This window comes from Mobula hypostoma, chromosome 3, assembly GCF_963921235.1.
Source record: "Mobula hypostoma chromosome 3, sMobHyp1.1, whole genome shotgun sequence".
Taxonomy (NCBI): Eukaryota; Metazoa; Chordata; class Chondrichthyes; order Myliobatiformes; family Myliobatidae; genus Mobula; species Mobula hypostoma.
Window position 1 is genome coordinate 189879707 of NC_086099.1, and position 20750 is coordinate 189900456.

At 42.8% G+C, this 20750-nt stretch overlaps 1 protein-coding gene across 2 annotated transcripts in view; it reads left to right on the plus strand.

Annotated features, from left to right (window-relative positions):
* Window positions 1–2414: 2414 nt before the first annotated feature.
* LOC134344460 (patched domain-containing protein 3-like) overlaps window positions 2415–20750 on the plus strand; it is a 38919-nt gene continuing 20583 nt past the window's right edge. The window contains exons 1-3 of one of the 2 annotated variants that reach the window (XM_063044289.1): window positions 2415–3308; window positions 20026–20147; window positions 20244–20389. In XM_063044289.1, the coding sequence (XP_062900359.1) occupies window positions 2586–3308; window positions 20026–20147; window positions 20244–20389 (991 nt within the window). In that variant the 5' untranslated portion in view covers window positions 2415–2585. The remainder of the gene's footprint in view (window positions 3309–20025; window positions 20148–20243; window positions 20390–20750) is intronic. The other variant, XM_063044290.1, reaches the window with a different exon arrangement.

Sequence of the window (20750 nt, forward strand, 5' to 3'; positions counted from 1 at the left end):
GCACAGCTGAATCTAAATGATACTTTTGAAAAATATCAGGGAGATTTCCCAGTTTCCTGAATGAAACATCCTTTGTCCATCACCAAATCTTGTTTTGCACGAACAGCTTACAAGTAAAAATAATTCATTCATCCTGCATACATGAAATCAGACTCAAATAAATATTTTTGGGCTATGCAAACAAGAAGGGAGGGAAGCAGCCGCTTTTATCAAACAGATGATGATGACTGACGGTGATAATGGAAATTGTACCAGCTATCCGTAGTTGCTGCTGTTCCCACAGTGACCTGAACTCACTGTTATAGCCCTGATTCCACACATCTCAGCCTGAGCACCATAGACCTGGTCCAGCCTGGCTAAAACCATTGGTCAGGAGCAGAGTCTCCACAGAGGGTGATTCATTGGTGGAGGAGCTCTTGCAGAGAGTGGGGATTTGTGCTGGATTTTGGGTACTCAGGATATCAATACCTCATCATATAGCCTCAAAAGATGTTTTTTTTTAATACACATCTCTAGATATACAGACCAAGAATGCTATGGGGTAGTACTAGGTATAGTGCAGGTAAAATTAGGCATGTTTCTGCAGAAATACTCACTTCTACTAACCTAGTAAAATATGTGTGAGTCCACAAGACCCTTATTTTAAGAAATTACCATTTTTTCAATGGAAAATCTACTATCCTTTGTATTATTATTATTTCTCCCTTAAGGTTTCTGACCTTGTGCAAAATCAAGTACTTAGCAAAGAAAAAAACCTAATTAGGTTATTACAGTCAACAGAGAGAATTTAGGCTTTCAATTAAGTGCAAAACAAGCTGAGAGTCTCCAGTCATAATTCTGCCAGCACGGACCATGGAACAGCTTTTACACTGACTACAATGCAGAGAAGACCATTCAATCCATTGCCTCCCAACGACGTAATCCCATCAGTACAATTCTGCCTTTGGTAGCTCCGAAAAATGTTTCCCACACAACTCAGTGCTGACTCTTTTGCCATTTACCTTCTGTATATAGAGGAAATTTACAGTACCAACTTAATAACTTGCTTTCGGTATGGGGTGTGGTAAACAAAAGCATGGGTTTGGGAGTGTGGGAAACAGGGAAAACATGTAAATGCCACACAGAGAGGAACTGAGATCGGGAACAAACCTGGATCCCTGGATCAATGGGACAGCAATGCTAATGTAGCCCCAGAGAAAACAGCACAACAAGTCTTCTTCTTCTTCTGGCTGTTACTGGCGGTTGGCAGTCCAATTTACACTGTGCATTTCCGGAGTGTGGAGTAGACAGTTGGGAAATAAAACCCCTACTAGTTCTTTATCAAATGAAAACTAAATTACCCCCAAAATCCCAATGATTGTAAACAATCAAAGACAATATAGTCAATTAAATTAAAGTCACTTCCATAACATAGTAAAGGTTTTAAATGAAAACTATCAACCTCTCCAAAGATAGCAGTGCAACATGCATTTGCTTTCTTTCAACCTTGTATGCCTCAATTTGAAAATGAATGTGCTCAACTGTTTCCCAATGATGACAAAACCTACACAGCCTGGAGTGATGTTTTCCAACAAGATTAAAGGAATAATTAAGCATAGTATGCCCTATTCTAAGTCGAATCAATATAATTCCTTCCCTTCTTGTTTTACCCCCTTCTCCCATCAATCCAGCAGTTTTGTGTATTCTGTAAGGGTGTCTCCCCCTATTCCCGTTATCCCACAGGTCTTGCCATAAGCCCCTAATTCTTAGCCCCACTAACCCCTTAGCTTCTGATGTGCAATGTGGAAGGTTTATATCCACAGTTGAACTTTTAACAGCCTCTTTGGCCAAACAATTAACCCACTCATTCCCCTCAACACTTCTATGTGCAGAGACCTATAAGGATGACATGTAAACCAATACTTTATATATGAAATAAAGTTTGAAGAGCTTCCAGCAGTAAATCTAACCTACTGCTAGAATTTTTAAGATTAGTCAAGGCTGAAAAAGAATCTGAACAAATTATAACTTTGCAAGGACAAATTTGCTCCATCCACTGTAAACCCAAAATGATGGCAACTAATTCTGCTGTATACAGTATACTGATAAATATCAGTATATACAGCAGTATATACTGATAAGACGTTATTTTTTCCTATAATTTAGACACAAAAACAGCCACACCAACATTCCCAGTTAAATTATCTTTTGATCCATCAGCAAAAATAGTTAACATATCACAATATTTTTCTTTAACATATTGATGAACCAGCAGACTCAGCGCAGTGAGTCGAATCAGTTGCTAACAAGACTCCACCCATCCCATACGCATCCACGTACGTAAGTACGCACAGATAAGCATACACATACACACCAACACCCACACGCCCTACTGCATTAAGCCTGGTTTCAGAATCGAAACTCTCCATAAACCGGTTGACGGGAAGTCTGTTTTTGAATACGCCACATTGCAGTCACTGATGGCGTTATTTTAATAGCCATGTAAATAAATAAGCATGCGCAGTGATCTCCAAATTATTGCTGCTTCCTGATTTTGAACACATTTTGAAGAGATAAAGGCTTGGGAGTTTTGCTGAACTTTGATCATGTCCTGTTGTAAAACAAACCGTGTTGAGCAAGTTTTCAGGGCAGCTTTTAAGAAGCTCGGGAAGATTGTGGGTACAAATCCCTGGTGGTTCCTCACAATTCCTCTCCTTTTTTCTGCGGGACTCGGCGTAGGTTTTTATTTTTTACCGGTACTTGAAGCCAATGATTTGGAAGAGCAATTTACACCTATCGACGGGCCAGCAAAGTCCGAGAGAGAGTTTATTAAGCAACATTTTCCAACCAATGATTCTGAATTGTTCTTTGAACAGAGGCTTTACACAGAGGGGACGTTTGCTTCCTTTATTGCTGTATCGAAAGGTAACAACATCCTTACCATTGATGCGTTTAAAGAGATTGTATCACTTGATGAAAAGGTGAAACAGTTTAATATTTCTGATAATAACCATACCATGAGAAACTATTCTTCTCTTTGTGCATTGAGATCAGGCTCTTGCATTTCAAATGCTATTTTAAACTTCATAAAAGACAATCTGGAGAGCACCCAGTTTACTTATCCAACAATGAAGGGAATTTTTATTGGTTCAACAGTTGGGGGTGTAAAATTAAAACCAAAAAGCAATATCATGGAAACAGCAAAAGCAATTCAAATTGACTATTATTTACAAGAAGATACGGAAGAAATGAGAGAGAGAAGTTTGCTGTGGCTCAAAAATTTCCTTTCCGCCTTTCGAAAGGAACTGATGAACCTGACGGAAATTGAGGTTAGTCTTTAGTGTTTACATCTTTGTAAGTGATGGATGAATGGAAATGTGCCACTTATGAGAAACCGTTGCAGTAGATGTTTGCAGTTTATATTGAACTTTGATAATGAACAAAGCATCATCTTTCACTCGTGCGAGCTCATACCTGAGGGTGATTACACAAGAGGAAATCTCTCCTTCTGTGACCTGGCTATTTTTTTTGGGTTTTTAGTAATCTGCCAAATTTATCATGAATGAGCAGGTAAACACCAACAATAATTCACAGATCACTGAATCCTGCAATTTTCACTTTCTTTCTAAGAGCAGAAATAATTGTCGAAATGGGTAGGATATTGGATAATTGTGCCTTTCTGTTGCCCTATATTGGAAAAACTGCTTAGAGTCAGATGTTCTTCACTTTGAGGAAACTGGAAACATAAAAAAATTCCACACATCCTCGAGTTCATTCTGTATTCAATTCGTTCAACTTCAACAGCTTGGGATTCTGCAGTGTTTTAAACTCAGTGAAATGTCCAAAAGAACTTCATGCTGTCACCAAAGTGGGGGAAAAAAATGACATAAAATACAGGAAGAGATAGCAGAGTGGGAAAATATTTTAAGGAGTATTTTAGAGAGGTAAGAGAATAACATAAAGACGTTTAGGTGCAGGCACCTGAATGTTGCTGTGATTAAAATAAAGGAGGCACAAAAGAATATGTAGTATTTACAGAGCAGAGTGATCTGGCTTTGATATTGAAGGAGACCATCAAAATGGACAAAGGGACGACCATAGTGTGATTTGAATGTAAGTAGGAGAATTTTAATCGGAGACATTTGCTGCTTTGCAGTTCTCAGACCATACATTCATATCCCTAAAAATTAAACAATTGTCACCTGGGAGTCTGCGATTATACTATTTCCCTTGGGTACCTGGCTTTTCACTATTTAGAATGCAATCTGTTCAGCTCTTGTTGATCCAAATTTGAAAACCTCACAACTGGCCTGAACAATTTTGGTCATAGATAATATTGCCTTAGTTTCAGCCCAATATGAAGCAATCACTTATTAATACAGTCTAGCAACATTGGCTTGCATTTTCACCACCATCTGGTTGAATGGGCCTAGACTTGCCTTTTCCAATCCTGACAACACTGTTGTAGCTAAAGAAGCACCATCAATGGTTTCTTGTTCTTCCCTCAGAATATTGGGGACTTTGCCTCCTTTCAACTTCCATCTGCTGCTTAGTGATATTTAATATAAACAAAGTGTTTGCTTTACATCCAGCAGTTGATATCAAGAAGGTGCATCACCTTCAGTGTCTCTCTTGCCTCTTTTGTTTCCTTTAGTTTGTCATTATTTTTGTCTTAGATCTAGTCCTTGAAGAACAAAAGTTTCCTCCAATGCATGTCATGCTTAAAATTCTGTTTGCTATTTTATTTTACTCAGAATCAGATTTATTATCACCGGCATGTGATGTGAAATTTGTTACCTTAATTTGTTAACTAGTTCAATGTAATACATAATATAGAAGAAAAAAATAAATAAAATAAAAATAATAAATGAATCAATTACAGTATACATTGAATAGATTTTAAAACGTGTAAAAAAACAAATATGGGAGGCAGGGTTTAAGGGTCGGCACAACATTATGGGCCGAAGAGCCTGTACTGTGCTGTACTATTCTATGTTCTATGCTAAAGCACTCACTCCACCAGGGCTATTAAGGCTCAAGTCCCTTAAGGCTGTTACCATACTCTGGGTTAAGGTTGTCTGAAACAGACTACTCCCTCCCAGCTCCCCCAAAACAGAAAGCCAAAATCCGAGAAGTCAGATAATTTCCTCCAAAAGTCTTTTCTTTGTTGTCAAGGGATTGATATCAGTGGCATCCCTTCTGTCATGTAGTAAGGAGTCTTCATACAAATTCAGCAAACTGATCTGTTGGTCCAATGCGCAAATTCAAATACCAACCCCAGGAATGTATCACAGGAGCACCCACCACTAATCAGCATCGACCACTTTGCCATTCTGTAAAGCAGAGGGACATAAATGCACTTGGTCCTGATTAGTCACTGGGTATTTAGAAAACACAAAAACAATAGAACTACAAGATTTGCTCCCCAAATACTTAATTCCCTCTGAAATGTGGGCATCTCGTATCTGGAATAAAGTAGTCCAAATTTCTACTCAAATTTCAAATGTCCAGTATGAAAAATGAGTAATCCATAAAACCAATCATATGGGGGAACAAATAACAGATTAAGACACAGTAAACACGTAACTGTCATGGTCCGGTCCGTGAAGTCTATATTCCGGTTCACGGTCCGGTCCATTGACCCTTGCTCCAGGTTTTCTTATCTACCCTGTTTCTGTTCTTGAGCTAATTGAGGCAGCTGATGCTCATCGGGGCTGGCTGCATAAATACCTTCAGAGACCCAGGCGTGGCTGCTGGATTGTTCTTGTCCTTACTCCTTGTACCTCTTGCTCTGCCTTCTGTTTCCTTGCCTGAAGCCCTGCCTTGTCTTGCCGGTAACTCTCGCCTCGCCTGAAGTTCTTGTCTCGCCTTGCATTGCCTGAAGCCTTGCCTTGTCTTGCTGTTAAATCTTGCCTCATCTCGCCTGCAGTCTTGTCCTGGAGCCACCCTGTACCTAGCTCCCTTCCTGTCCCTTGCCTCTGCCCAGGTAATCCAGGCTGTCTTGCCGTTACCTGTGGTTGGTTCTGTCCCTTCCTGTCCCTTGTCTCTGTCGGGTGGCGATCCACACCCTGCCCAGGAGGAGCCTGCCAAGCCTCCAGCCTCGCTTCAAGTCTCAAGTCTCAAGCCTCCAGCCTCGCCTCGCCTCAGGTCTCCAGCCTCCTGCCAAGCCTCGCCTCATCTCCTGCCTAGCCTCAAGCCTGAAGACTCCAGCCTCTAGCCTCTTGCCAAGCCAAGCCAAGTCTCTAGCCTCTAGCCTCTAGCCTGAAGACTCCAGCCTCGTCCTGCCTGCCTGCCAAGCCTCATCCTTGCCTAGTTCTGGGGTCCAAGTCATAGGCAAGACCCAGGTACTGGGTGTCCTTGTCCAGTCTCTGGCTCGGAGTCTAAGCCCGGGCTCCTAGCTGTCTTGTTCAGTCCTGTTCCAGGTTCCTGGTTTTCCTGTCCATGTCCTTGCCATCGCCCTGTATCCTAGTCCTGTCCCTAGTACTTCAGAGTCCGTGTCTTGTACTTGGGTCAGTGCCCAGCCACCTCCTTATGACAGTAACAGATTTTTAAAAAAAACAAACTAAGTAAATGAACAAGAAACAAAGTAACAAATCAGAACTCAAAACACAAATCACAAAGCCCAGGCTGTACTTTTCTTTAAAACTTTCTATGAAACTGCAAAAACTTAAGATAGTTAATTTCTCACAGAAACAACATAAGGGAAAAAGCAACTGGGTGGAGACCAACATATTCACAGTGTCTCTTAAGGACAAGTAAACTGACATTTATGGCCATGCTTCATATTTCTCCACTTTCAAATCATTCACACTATTTACAGGAGAGGGTCCAGGGAGATTGATGGGAATAAAAGGGTTAACATTTGAGGAGTGTTTGGCTCTCAGCCTGTATTTGCTGGAGTTCAGAAGAATGGGGGGGGGGAGGGGATCTCAATGAAATCTATTGAATGTTGAAAAGCCTCGATAGAGTCGGTGTAGAGATGTTTCCTATTGTGAGGGAATCTAGGACTGGACTCGTGTTGGGCACGTGGCCAAGTGGTTAAGGCGTTCGTCTAGTTATTTCTAGGTCGCTAGTTCGAGCCTCAGCTGTGGCAGCGTGTTTGTGCACTTGAGCAAGGCACTTAATCACACATTGCTCGAGTCTGTGCGAGGAGTGGCGCCCCACACAGACTTCCAATCTGCGCCTTGTAAGGCATGAAAATGCCCGACGCAGGCCTCTCATGGTCTGAGTCGACGTTTCCTCCCCTCCCTCCCTAGGACTGGAGGGCCTAGTCTCAGAATAGAGGGATGTCCATTCAGAACAGAAATGAGCAATTACTTTAGCTGGAGTTTGGTGAATCTGTGGAATTCATTGCCACTCACGACTGTGGAGACCAATTCATTGGGTATATTTAAGGTGGAGATTGATAGGTCCTTGATTAGTCAGGGTGTTAAAGGTTACAGGGAGAAGGCACAAGATGGGGTTGACGGGGATAATAAATACGCCATCAAGGAATGGCACAGCAGACTCAATGGACTGAATGGCCTAATTCTGTTACTATGTCTCATTGTTTTATAATCTCATGGACTTTGACGATTCTTAAAATGAATGATGTTTCAATGTTTGGATCTTGTTGTTATAAGGCTGGAGAGCTTTGCAAAAGCTGCTTTAGAGTGTTCCAAAATTGCAGAAAGTGTCAGGGTGTTCAAGCAAACAGGTGATTAATGAGCTGCTAGTCAGTAGAATCACTTTGCCTAAATGTAATGGAATTTGAGATTGTGTAATGTCAGAGAACAGCTCCATTTCTAACTAAGAGAAATTCATTCAGTGGATTACTGATGGATGGATGTTGGATGCTCTGAAGAATGCCTTAGGACTGACATAATTTTCCTCCAACAATCTCAAACACTGGTAAAGTGAGGTCTCCAGCAGCAGAGCCTCTATCTCTGGAGACAGCTTATCTACTGATGTCTACTATAAGCCTACAGACTCTTACAGCTACCTGGACTATTCCTCTTCTCACCCTGTTTCTTGCAAAAATGCCATCCCCTTCTCGCAATTCCTCTGTCACCGCCGCATCTGCTCTCAGTATGAGGCTTTTCATTCCAGGACAAAGGAGATGTCCTCCTTTTTTAAAGAAAGGGGCTTCCCTTCCTCCACCATCAACTCTGCTCTCAAACACATCTCTCCCATTTCATGCACATCTGCTGTCACCCCATCCTCCCGCCACCCCACTAGGAATAGGGTTCCCCTTGTCCTCGCCTACAATCCCACCAGCCTCCAGGTCCAACATACTATTCTCCGTAACTTGCGCCACCTCCAACGGGATCCCACCACTAAGCACACCTTCCCCTCCTCCCCCCTCTGCTTTCCACGGGGATCGCTCCTTACGCGACTCCCTTGTCCATTCATCCCCCCCCCATCACTTCCCACCAATCTCCCTCCTGGCACTTATCCTTGTAAGCGGAATAAGTGCTACACATGCCCTTACACTTCCTCCCTCACCACCATTCAGAGCCCCAGACAGTCCTTTCAGGTGAGGCGACACTTTACCTATGAGTCGGCTGGGGTGATATACTGCATCCGGGGCTCCCGATGCGGCGTTCTATATATTGGCGAGACCCGACGCAGGCTGGGAGACCGTTTCGCTGAACACCTACGCTCTGTCCGCCAGAGAAAGCAGGATCTCCCAATGGCCACACGTATTAATTCCACGTCCCTTCCCCATTCTGATATGGCTATCCATGGCCTCCTCTACTGTCAAGATGAAGCCAAAGTCAGGTTGGAGGAACAACACCATATATTCCGTCTGGGTAGCCTCCAACCTGATGGCATGAACATTGACTTCTCTAACTTCCGCTAATACCCCACCTCCCCTTCGTACCCCATCCGTTATTTATTTATCTTTTATTATTATATAATTTTTTCTCTCTCACTGTCCTTTTTCTCCCTCTGTCCCTCTCACTATACTCCTTGCCCATCCTCTGGGCTTCCCCCCTCCACCTTTCTTTCTCCCTAGGCCTCTCCTCATATCCCTTTTGCCAATCAACTTTCCAGCTCTTAGCTCTATCCCTCCCCCTCCTGTCTTCTCCTATCATTTTGGATCTCCCCCTCCCCCTCCCACTTTCAAATCTCTTACTATCTCTTCTTTCAGTTAGTCCTGACGAAGGGTCTCGGCCCGAAACGTCGACTGTACCTCTTCCTAGAGATGCTGCCTGGCCTGCTGCGTTCACCAGCAACTTTGATGTGTGTTGCTTGGAATTCCAGCATCTGCAGATTTCCTCGTGTGTGGCAGAGTATTTTCTTCTGTTCAGATTTATTCCTTCAATTGTAATATTTATTTGTGCTTCCTTGTTGCTGAGGACAATCACTCCAACCTCACCATTGGAGATGGTTTATTTTTGGACCAAGAGGTAATAAGGTGCATTAGTGAGTTTTTTTTTCGGTAGAAGCCTAAGTAACCATTGTGGGGCAGATTATTGATGAGTAAGGCTCATTTGTCACTTGCTTCTTGATTTTGTGTGTTTATGAGATTGGGCTTGGGTGGATATGTCCTTTTTTTTTGAAGTGGCATATCTTAGTTATCTTAAAATTATTGGGTACATGCCACTGTTGTCTATGCATCATATCAGCTTGGCTAGAGGCAGGACTAAATGTGAGAAAATACGATAACAGGTAGCCCTCCTCAGAGTCACAGCATTGTTCCCCTTACTTTTGTGAACACATTGGAGAGCCAAAATAGACATCAAGGAATCAGATCTACATGATAATTCATTTTATGGGATGTGGGTGTTACTTTCAAGGACTGTATTTATTACCCATTTCTCCTTGTCCATGAGAATGGCGAGTCTGAACTGCTGTGGTCCTTCCCACAGTACTGCTGGATAGGGAATTAAAGCATTTAGATTAAATAACAGTGAAGAAACAACCATGTATTTCCTGCAGGAAATGATGTGTCCATGTATTTGCTGCATATGCTTTAAGGTTATCAAGGTGATGGGTTGGGAAGGTATTGCTGGAGACATCTACACTCACAGGTGGTCCTTCAAGATTGAGATTCATTTGTTTCCGCTCCAGTTTGATGGGTTCTGAGCTAGCTGATAAGATGCTACCAATTTAGGATAGGAGACACTTGATAGGAATGGGAAATTTGGGACAAAGTAAACTCCTTCAGGGTTCCTGTGTGCTTTCGTTAAATGGATGAGGTTTTTAATATCATTCAAATATTCTTTTCCATTTTAGAGATCATGGTGCAGGGACTCACGAGTCATATGGTGGGGATACAGGTTCCCCCCGCCATTCGAAGGTAGAGTGTTCCTATGAAACGGTTCATAAGCCGGAATGTCGTAAAGCAAAGAAGCAATTACCATTTATTTATATGGGAAAAATTTGTGAGTGTTCACAGACCCAAAAATAACCTACCAAATCATGCCAAATAACACAAAACCTAAAATAACAGTACCGCAAGGCTCAGTGCTGGGACCCCAGTTGTTTACAATATATATTAATGACTTGGATGAGGGAATTAAATGCAGCATCTCCAAGTTTGCGGATGTCACGAAGCTGGGCGGCAGTGTTAGCTGTGAGGAGGATGCTAAGAGGATGCAGGGTGACTTGGATAGGATGGGTGAGTGGGCAAATTCATGGCAGATGCAATTTGATGTGGATAAATGTGAAGTTATCCACTTTGGTGGCAAAAATAGGAAAATAGATTATTATCTGAATGGTGGTCGATTAGGAAAAGGGGAGGTGCAACGAGACCTGGGTGTCATTATACACCAGTCATTGAAAGTGGGCATGCAGGTACAGCAGGCGGTGAAAAAGGCGAATGGTATGCTGGCATTTATAGCGAGAGGATTCGAGTACAGGAGCAGGGAGGTACCACTGCAGTTGTACAAGGCCTTGGTGAGACCACACCTGGAGTATTGTGTGCAGTTTTGGTCCCCTAATCTGAGGAAAGACATGCTTGCCATAGAGGGAGTACAAAGAAGGTTCACCAGATTGATTCCTGGGATGGCAGGACTTTCATATGAAGAAAGACTGGATGAACTGGGCTTGTACTCGTTGGAATTTAGAAGATTGAGGGGGGATCTGATTGAAACGTATAAAATCCTAAAGGGATTGGACAGGCTAGATGCAGGAAGATTGTTCCCGATGTTGGGGAAGTCCAGAACGAGGGGTCACAGTTTGAGGATAAAGGGGAAGCCTTTTAGGACCGAGATTAGGAAAAACTTTTTCACACAGAGAGTGGTGAATCTGTGGAATTCTCTGCCACAGGAAACAGTTGAGGCCAGTTCATTGGCTATATTTAAGAGGGAATTAGATATGGCCCTTGTGGCTACAGGGATCAGGGGGTATGGAGGGAAGGCTGGTGCAGGGTTCTGAGTTGGATGATCAGCCATGATCATAATAAATGGCGGTGCAGGCTTGAAGGGCCGAATGGCCTACTCCTGCACCTATTTTCTATGTTTCTATATAGTGAAAGCAGGAATGATATGATAAATACACAGCCTATATAAAATAGAAATACTTCTCTAAATCATTGCCGCACTGTTCTCCGCAGCAAAAATCTCACGCAAGCGCTCTCGGCAGAAACACGGCACAAGCGCTCTTAGCAAAAACACTCTCTCTAGTAACCTTTAAGCCATGAAGCTGCCAAATCATACCAAAGAACACAAAAATACACAGCCTATATAAAGTAGAAATAATGTATGTACAGTGTAGTATCACTTACCGGAATCGGGAAGACAGTGCCGAGCACACTGATGATGGTGTGTTTGGCTGAGTCATCGGAGAGTGGGGTGGTGCAGTGGTCCCCACCCTCCAGGCCGCCGACCGATACCGATCCGCGAAGCATGCAGTGGTACAGTGGTGGCCGGGGTGCACCCAGCACATCTTTAAGAAAAAAAGCCAAAATAAACAAGCTAATTAATTACACATAAATGTCGGCCCAGATCAGAGGCGACGCAATCAGCAATCGCCCCTGATCGGGGCCAACATTTACGTGCCAGGCAGTACCTAATTAATTAGCTTGTTTATTTCGGCTTTTTTCTTAAAGATGTGCTGGGTGCGTCCCAGCTACCGCTGCATTCTCCGTGGATTGGTATCGGTTTGCTGCCCGGGAGTTGGGGCGTTGGGACACTGGGGTGTCATCTCATCATCGTCTGTTTCCATCAGGGCAGGGAGGTCATCTTCGATATCTGCCTGCCTCGATGTCGAAGGTCGAGGTTCGTCGTCAGCTTTGGCTGATGTGGAAGGCTTGCTTGACTGCTTAGCCTCGTGCATTTTTCTATCATACAGTTCTTTGTAAGCACTCAATCCATCTTGCAAATATGCCCTAAACCGACATAACCTTTCAAAATTAAAGTCATACTTTTCTGCAATAATTGCAGCGAAAATCTCACGCAGTTGCTTCACGTTCAGTTCCTGGACGACTTCACTTTCGGTCCATTCACTACTGCATTCGGTTTCGATTGTTATCCTTTCCTCTTCCAATTGCATCAGCTCTTCATCTATCAGTTCTTGGTCATGGGATGTCAAAACCTCTTCAACATCATCTTCGTCAACTTCCATAAGCCAATCTCACTTTGTCCTTACTTCGTTCACCACGATCGAAGCGCTTAATTATGTTTAGTTTTACTCTAAGTGTAACACCCTTACAAGCTCTTTTATGCTTTTCCGATACCTTAGAACTCATCTTGCTAACGGCTGCTCACAGGCACGTGTTTAAGCAATGCCGGCGAGAATGCAGTTCCGAATCCGGGGGAGGAGCAGCTGCTCGGGGTGTGTACTGCCTTTTTTCGTAACAGTGAAAACACCTCCTGTTAGCGAAAACAGGTAACTAATGTAGGTCTTTCGTAACAGTGACGTCTCGTAAAGCGAACGTTCCAAAAGCGGGGGACACCTGTATCGCCTTCAAGGAGATTTCATGAACATGCTTGAATTGTTTTCTTTCTCCGTCTAGTAATCACTTCCAGTGGAGCTCAGAATAGAGCGCTTTTTTAAGAAACAGTTATCAAGCATAGCAGAGTTGTCTGTGAATGGCCCAGGTTGATGCTGAAGAAAGAAAGTTTAGAGGATTTCAGAACAAAAATGTAGATGGGTTAATTAGTGGATAAAAATGTATATGGGTTGTAAGTTTGCAGGTGACTCAAGTTGGTTGAGTTATGAACAATAAAGGTTATTAGTGAATACAGATCAGTTATAGCTGTGGATGGAGAAGTGGCAAGTAAAGTTTAATATGTGCAAGTGTGAGGTGTTGCACTTTAGGAGGTCAGATCTAAGGGGAAAGTATACAGCTAACGAGACCTTTAACAGCATTGATGCACAGAGGGATCTTGAGGTCGAAATCCATACTTCCCTGGAAGTGGTACACAAGTAGATAGAGTGGTAAAGAAGGCATATGGAAAGCATGCCTTCATTATGAGGGACTTAGAGTACAAGAGTAAGTAAGTCATTTATGCAGCTGTATAAAACAGTGGTTAAGTTGCACCTAGAGCATTGCATACAGTCTGGTTACCCCAATGCAAGAAGGAGAGGGTGCAGAAGAGGTTATCAGGATGCTGTCTAGATTAAAGGCTATTGGCTTTAAGGAGAAGCTGGAGAAACTTGTGTTTTTTTTTCTGCACTATCAGAGGCAGAGGGGAAACCTGATAGAAGTTTATAAAATTAAGAGCAGCATAGATAGGGTAGGCAGGCAGAATAATTTTCCCAGTATAGAAATATTGAGTACTTGAGAACGTAGCTTTAGGGTGTGAGAGGGCAAGTCTAAAGGAGATGTGGAAGGCAAATTTATGTATTTATTTATTTACACAGAGTGGTGGGTGCTTTGAACGAGCTGTCAGGGTTGGTAGTGGGGTTGAAGGTGCTTTTTGATAGACAACTAAACATGCAGAGTAAGGAGGGATATGGATCATGTGAAGGTAGAAGGGATTTGTTTAATTTGGCATCATATTCAGCGCCATATCATGGGTCAGAGGGCCTATTCCTGTGGTGTACTGTCCAATGTTCCATGAGGAAGAATTTTCTCACCAAGAGGGAACACAGTGCCTGACTGGGTGGTAGAGGCACGTGCTCCCACAATATTTAAGGAGTACCAGGAAGAACACTTGAATTGGTTACAAATAAAATTGTGGACCAAGTGCAGGTAAATGTAGCACTTTATTCTGTATTCTGTTATTGCTTTTCCCTTTTACTACCTCAATGTACTGATGTGATGCAATGATCTGTATGGACAGATGCCAAAAGTAGTTTATGTAACCTTGTTACATGTGCCAACAATAAATCAGTAACTGAAATGGAATTAGCATAGAGAAGTTCTTGGTGGTCATCATAGACATGATGGACTGATACTGTTACTCTACAAATGTGTAATTACAGCTTCATTGATGTATATGTTGACCTGGGACTGGTAGATTTAAAAAATATTAGAGGTGGTGATTGTGGTACCTCTGGAGTGCGCTGAGGAGAAGCTATAGTTGTCCCTTCATTTTTGTCTGCATATCGGCACTTCCTGCTGCCTCAGTAATGTAGCCAACAGACTCAAAGACCCCTGTCACCCAGAATATTCTCTCTTTTCCTCCCTCCTGTTGGGCAGAAGAAACAAAAGCCTGAAAGCACATACCACCAGTTTCAGGAACAGCATCTATCTTGCTGTCGAATGGATCTCTTGTATGTTAAGATGGACTCTTGATCTCACAAGGTGCCTTATCATAGGCTTGTACCTTACTGTCTGCTTACACTGCACTTCTCTGTAAATATAACATTATATGGTGCTTTTCTCTTGGACTGTCTCAATGTACTTGTATGATGAAATGATCTGTATGGATGGTAAAGTTTTTCAATGTACTTGAGTACCTGTGACAGTAATAAACCAAATTAGCAATTTATTTCCATGCCTCTGAGACATAAGGAGGAAAGGAATCATTGTGACACAGTAGTCTACACTTTGTGCCACATTTGATGTCTTGGTCTTTTTACCATATGGTTGAATGCTATGCTAATACATTGAAAGCAAAGATAGATTTTATGATCAATCTGCCTCCAGCATTGCATATATAGAATTAAAAGAGTTGATGATGTGAGACAGGAGATGTCGTAGGGAAATGTGTGAATTTGGACGGATAAAGTTTCCCTGTTGGGAACCCAATGGGCTGAATGGCTTCTTTCTACATTGTAAAAAATAAATTAAGCTTGTCTTGCTCAAAGCAAAGAATATTAGAACATAGAATAGTACAACACAGTATAGGCCCTTCGGCCCACAATGTTGTGCCGACCCTCAAACCCTGCCTCCCATATAAGACGCCAACTTAAGTTCCTCCATATACCTGTCCAGTAGTCTCTTAAACTTCACTAGTGTATCTGCCTCCACCACTGACTCAGGCAGTGCATTCCATGCACCAACGACTCTCTGAGTAAAAAACCTTCCTCTAATATCCCCCTTGAACTTCCCACCCCTTACCTTAAAGCCATGTCCTCTTGTATTGAGCAGTGTTGCCCTGGGGAAGAGGAGCTGGCTATCCACTCTACCTATTCCTCTTATTATCTTGTACACCTCTATCATGTCTCCTTTCATCCTCCTCCTCTCCAAAGACTAAAGCCCTAGCTCCCTTAATCTCTGATCATAATGCATACTCTCTAAACCAGGCAGCATCCTGGTAAATCTCCTCTGTACCCTTTTCAATGCTTTCACATCCTTCCTGCAGTGAGGCGACCAGAACTGGACACAGTACTCCCAAGTGTGGCCTAACCAGAGTTTTATAGAGCTGCATCATTACATCGCGACTCTTAAACTCTATCCCTCAACTTATGAAAGCTAACACCCCATAAGCTACCCTATCCACCTGTGAGGCAACTTTCAGGGATCTGTGGACATGTACCCCCAGATCCCTCTGCTCCTCTAAACTACCAAGTATCCTACCATTTACTTTGTACTCTGCCTTGGGGTTTGTCCTTCCAAAGTGTACCATCTCACACTTCTCCGGGTTGAACTCCATCTGCCACTTCTCAGCCCACTGTTGCATCCTATCAATGTCTCTCTGCAATCTTTGACAATCCTTTACACTATCTACAACACCACCAACCTTTGTGTCGTCTGCAAACTTGCCAACCCACCCTTCTACCCCAACATCCAGGTCATTAATAAAAATCACGAAAAGTAGAGGTCCCAGAACAGATCCTTGTGGGACACCACTATTCACAAGCCTCCAGTCTGAATGTACTCCATCCACCATGACCCTCTGCCTTCTGCAGGCAAGCCAATTCTGAATCCACCTGGCCAAAGTTCCCTGGATCCCATGCCTTCTGACTTTCTGAGAAAGCCTACCATGTGGTACCTTGTCACTAAAATCCATATAGATCACATCCACTGCACTACCCTCATCAATATGCCTGGTCACTTCCTCAAAGAACTCTATCAGGCTTGTTAGACACTATCTGCCCTTCACAAAGCCATGCTGACTGTCCCTGATCACACCATGATTCTCTAAATCCCCATAGATCCTATCTCTAAGAATCTTTTCCAACAGCTTTCCCACCACAGACGTAAGGCTCACTGATCTATAATTACCTGGACTATCCCTACTACCTTTTTTGAACAAGGGGACAACATTTGCCTCCCTACAATCCTCTGGTACCATTCCCGTGGACAACAAGGACATAAAGATCCTAGCCAGAGGCTCAGCAATCTCTTCCCTCACCTTGTGGAGCAGCCTGAGGAATATTCCATCAGGCCCCGGGGACTTATCTGTCCTAATGTATTTTAACAACTCCAACACCTCCTCACCCTGAATATCAACATGCTCCAGAACATCACCCTCACTCATATTGTCCTCACCATTATCAAGTTCCCTCTCATTGGTGAATACCGAAGAGAAGTATTCATTGAGGACCTCGCTCACTTCCACAGCCTCCAGGCACATCTTCCCACCTTTATCTCTAATCGGTCCTACCTTCACTCCTGTCATCCTTTTTTTCTTCACATAATTGAAGAATGCCCTGGGGTTTTCCTTTACCCTACTCACCAAGGCCTTCTCATGCCCCCTTCTGGCTGTTCTCAGCCCCTTCTTAAGCTCCTTTCTTGCTTCCCTATATTCCTCAATAGACCCATCTGATCCTTGCTTCCTAAACCTCACGTATGCTGCCTTCTTCCACCTGACTAGATTTTCCACCTCACTTGTCACCCATGGTTCTTTCACCCTACCATTCTTTATCTTCCTCACCAGGACAAATTTATCCCTAACATCCTGCAAGAGATCTCTAAGCGTCGACCACATGTCCATAGTACATTTCCCTGCAAAAACACCATCCCAATTCACACCCGCAAGTTCTAGCCTTATAGCCTCATAATTTGCCCTTCCCCAGTTAAAAATTTTCCTGTCCTCTCTGATTCTATCCTTTTCCATGATAATGCTAAAGGTCAGGGAGCGGTGGTCACTGTCCCCCAGATGCTCACCCACTGAGAGATCTGTGACCTGACCCGGTTCATTACCTGGTACTAGATCTAGTATGGCATTCCCCCTAGTTGGCCTGTCCACATACTGTGACAGGAATCTGTCCTGATCATACTTAACTAATCAGGTGCCAGTCAATATTGGGGAAGTTAAAGTTTCCCATCATAACAACCCTGTTATTTTTGCACCTTTCCAAAATCTGTCTCCCAATCTGCTCCTCTGTATTTCTGGGGCTACCAGGGGGCTGATACAATACCCCCAATAGAGTAACTGCTCCATTCCTGTTCCTGACTTCCACCCATACTGACTCAAAAGAGGATCCTGCTACATTACCCACCCTTTCTGTAGCTGTAATAGTATCCTTGACCAGTAATGCCACCCCTCCTCCCCTTTTTCCGCCCTCTCTATCCCTTTTAAAGCACTGAAATCCAGGAATATTGAGAATCCATTCCTGCCCTGGTGCCAGCCAAGTCTCTGTAATGGCCTCTACATCATAATTCTATGTTTGTATCCAAGCTCTCAGTTCATCACCTTTGCTCTTGATGCTTCTTGCATTGAGGTACACACATTTCAGCCCTTCTACCTTATTGTCTTTACACCGTTTATTCTGCTTCTCTTTCCTCAAAGCCTCTCTATATGTTAGATCTGGCTTTACTCCATGCACTTCTTTCACTGCTATATCGCTCTGGGTCCCATCCCCCTCGCAAATTAGATTAAACCCTCCCGAACCATGCTAGCAAACCTACCTGCAAGGATATTGGTCCCCCTCGAGTTCAGGTGCAATCCATCCAATCTGTACAGGTCCCATCTTCCCCAGAAGAGGTCCAATGGTCCAAAAATCTAAAACCCTGCTCCCTGCACCAACTCCTCAGCCACGCATTCATCTGCCATCTCCTCCAATTCTTACCTTCACTGTCACGTAGCACTGGCAGTAATCCTGAGAACGCCACCCTTAGGGTCCTGTTCTTCAGCCTTCTGCCTAGTTCCCAAAACTCACACTTCAGGACCTCATCCCTCTTCCTGCCTATATCATTGGTCCCAACATGTATCACGACTTCTGGTTGCTTTCCCTCTCGTACCAGGATGTCGTGCACCCGGTCAGAGACATCCCGGACCCTGGCACCCGGGAGGCAACAAACCATACGGGTGTCCTCACGTCCACAAAATCTCTTGTCTGCTCCCAACTATAGAGTCTCCAATGACGACAGCTCTCCTCTTCTCCGTCCCACCCTTCTGCACCACCAGGTCAGACTCAGTGCCGGAAATTTTAAGAACTGTTTCCCTCTTTCTCAATTCTAATGGAGAAGCCAGACCTGAAAAAGCTAATTCTTTCTCTTTTCTCAAATGCAATCTGACCTGTTGAGTTCTTCCAACATTTTATGCTGTTATTCAAGATATCCTGCATCTGCAAATTTTGTTTTTCATGGGTTCCAATTCATTGTTGACTCATTCACTGAAGCAAAGGTAGAATGGGCCTTTGCTTAATATGCACTAAACAAAGTTCTTCTACTGATCAGACCCTGCTGTACAATACTGTCCTCCTGCAATTAATGGAAATATAGACCAATTCTTAGAACTTGGTGACTTCTTATCAATGAATGATGGATGAAATACACCATTGCCTTCACTACATCAGCAGAGCCTTTAGCTACCTAAAGATCAAGATCTCAAACCTAGCATAAAATATGTGGCCTACCAGGCAGCAGTAATGCCTGCCCTCCTGTAGCTTGCTGGATATCTTGCAAACATAAGCAGTTCACTTTACAGCATGTGTTCACTAAAATAGGGTCAGCAGTGCCAGAGAGAATGAATGTATAGAGTGATAGATAAGATGCCAAATAATTAAACGGCTTTATCCTGGATACTGTCTCATTTCTTGAGTGATGTTGGATCTGCACTCCTCAAAGAAAGCAGAGAGAAATGCAACACATGCTTGGATTTCACCTTGTAGATTATGGAAGGTCTTTGGAGATAGGTCTGTTTCTACAGATCCCTCAGACTCCAGATTCTTGTTTCCCCTTTATTACTGTCACAGTTCCTTATGAATTTCTGGTCCTTGGTAATCCCTGGGAATTTCAAGATCAAATGGAATTCAGCAAAATGTTGCTTGGCATACCCAAGGACGTAAAATCTTAACCTAAATGGAGTGAAAGTATCGGTCTATATCATGATGCTTGTCAAAATAAAGTCTCTTTTTTACTGAACTCCAAACTAGAGTAATACACTATTGAATGCGGACATCAAATTCTATTCAGTAGTTACTGATTGATATTGTATGATTTCACTTTGTGTTTCTGTAACTGGTTAAACTAAAATGTAAAGATGTTATTCTTCAACGTTAATCTTATGCATATGAATATCAAAGGTTAAATTCAACAAAAAAGGCCATTAGTTTTCCTTGTGAATGGTCAATATTTGCTTTAATGTTTTTAACATGCTTTCAAAGCAATTTGTTCTTAAATATGAATTAAGCCTCTTGTTGCAACTACTTGATGCAAATTTAATAACTAATTGTTTTCATCATGAAGTGGCAAGTCCTTTTGGAGGTTGGTTGAAATTTGCTCGAGAATAATTTGGAAGTACTTATAATTATATAACATTTGTCCCTAATTTACAGGTGTCTTATTTCACATCAATATCAAGGCAAGAAGAATTTGAAGGAAATTCTGAAAAAATCATTCCTTTGTTCTCAGTCACTTATTTTCTTTCGATCTTTTTTTCCATCACATCTTGCATGAGGTAAGATGGGCTACTGTCAGGTTCATTTTTGATATGTTTTATTTTATATTTTAAATGAAAATGTGTCTTATAGAGGACTACCAAATTTATTTTCAGGTTTGACTGTGTGAGGAACAAAGTCTGGGTTGCTGCTCTGGGAGTTGTGTCAGCTGGATTTGCCGTACTATCAGGATTTGGATTGCTGCTGTTTTGTGGGATGAAATTTGCCATCAATACAGCCAATGCACCATTTCTCATTCTAGGCAAGTTGCATTTACCTCAATACTATAAGCATGGTTAAAATATAGTCCAGATGTGGCCTAACTAAGCTTTTATGTAGCTGCAATGTGATCTGCCAACTTTTATCACAGACAAGAGAAAATCTGCAGATGCTGGAAATCCAAGCACCACACGCAAAATGCTGGAGAAACTCAGAAGGCCAGACAGCATCTTTGGAAAAGAGTACTGTCAATGTTTTGGGCTGAGACCCTTCATCAGTCCTGCCAACTTTTATACTCCGTACTCTGATCAAGGGAGGCAAGCACGCTGCACACCTTCCATATCATTCTATTGACTTGTGTTGCCACTTCCAGTGAGGTATGGACTTCTCCTAGATCTCGCAGT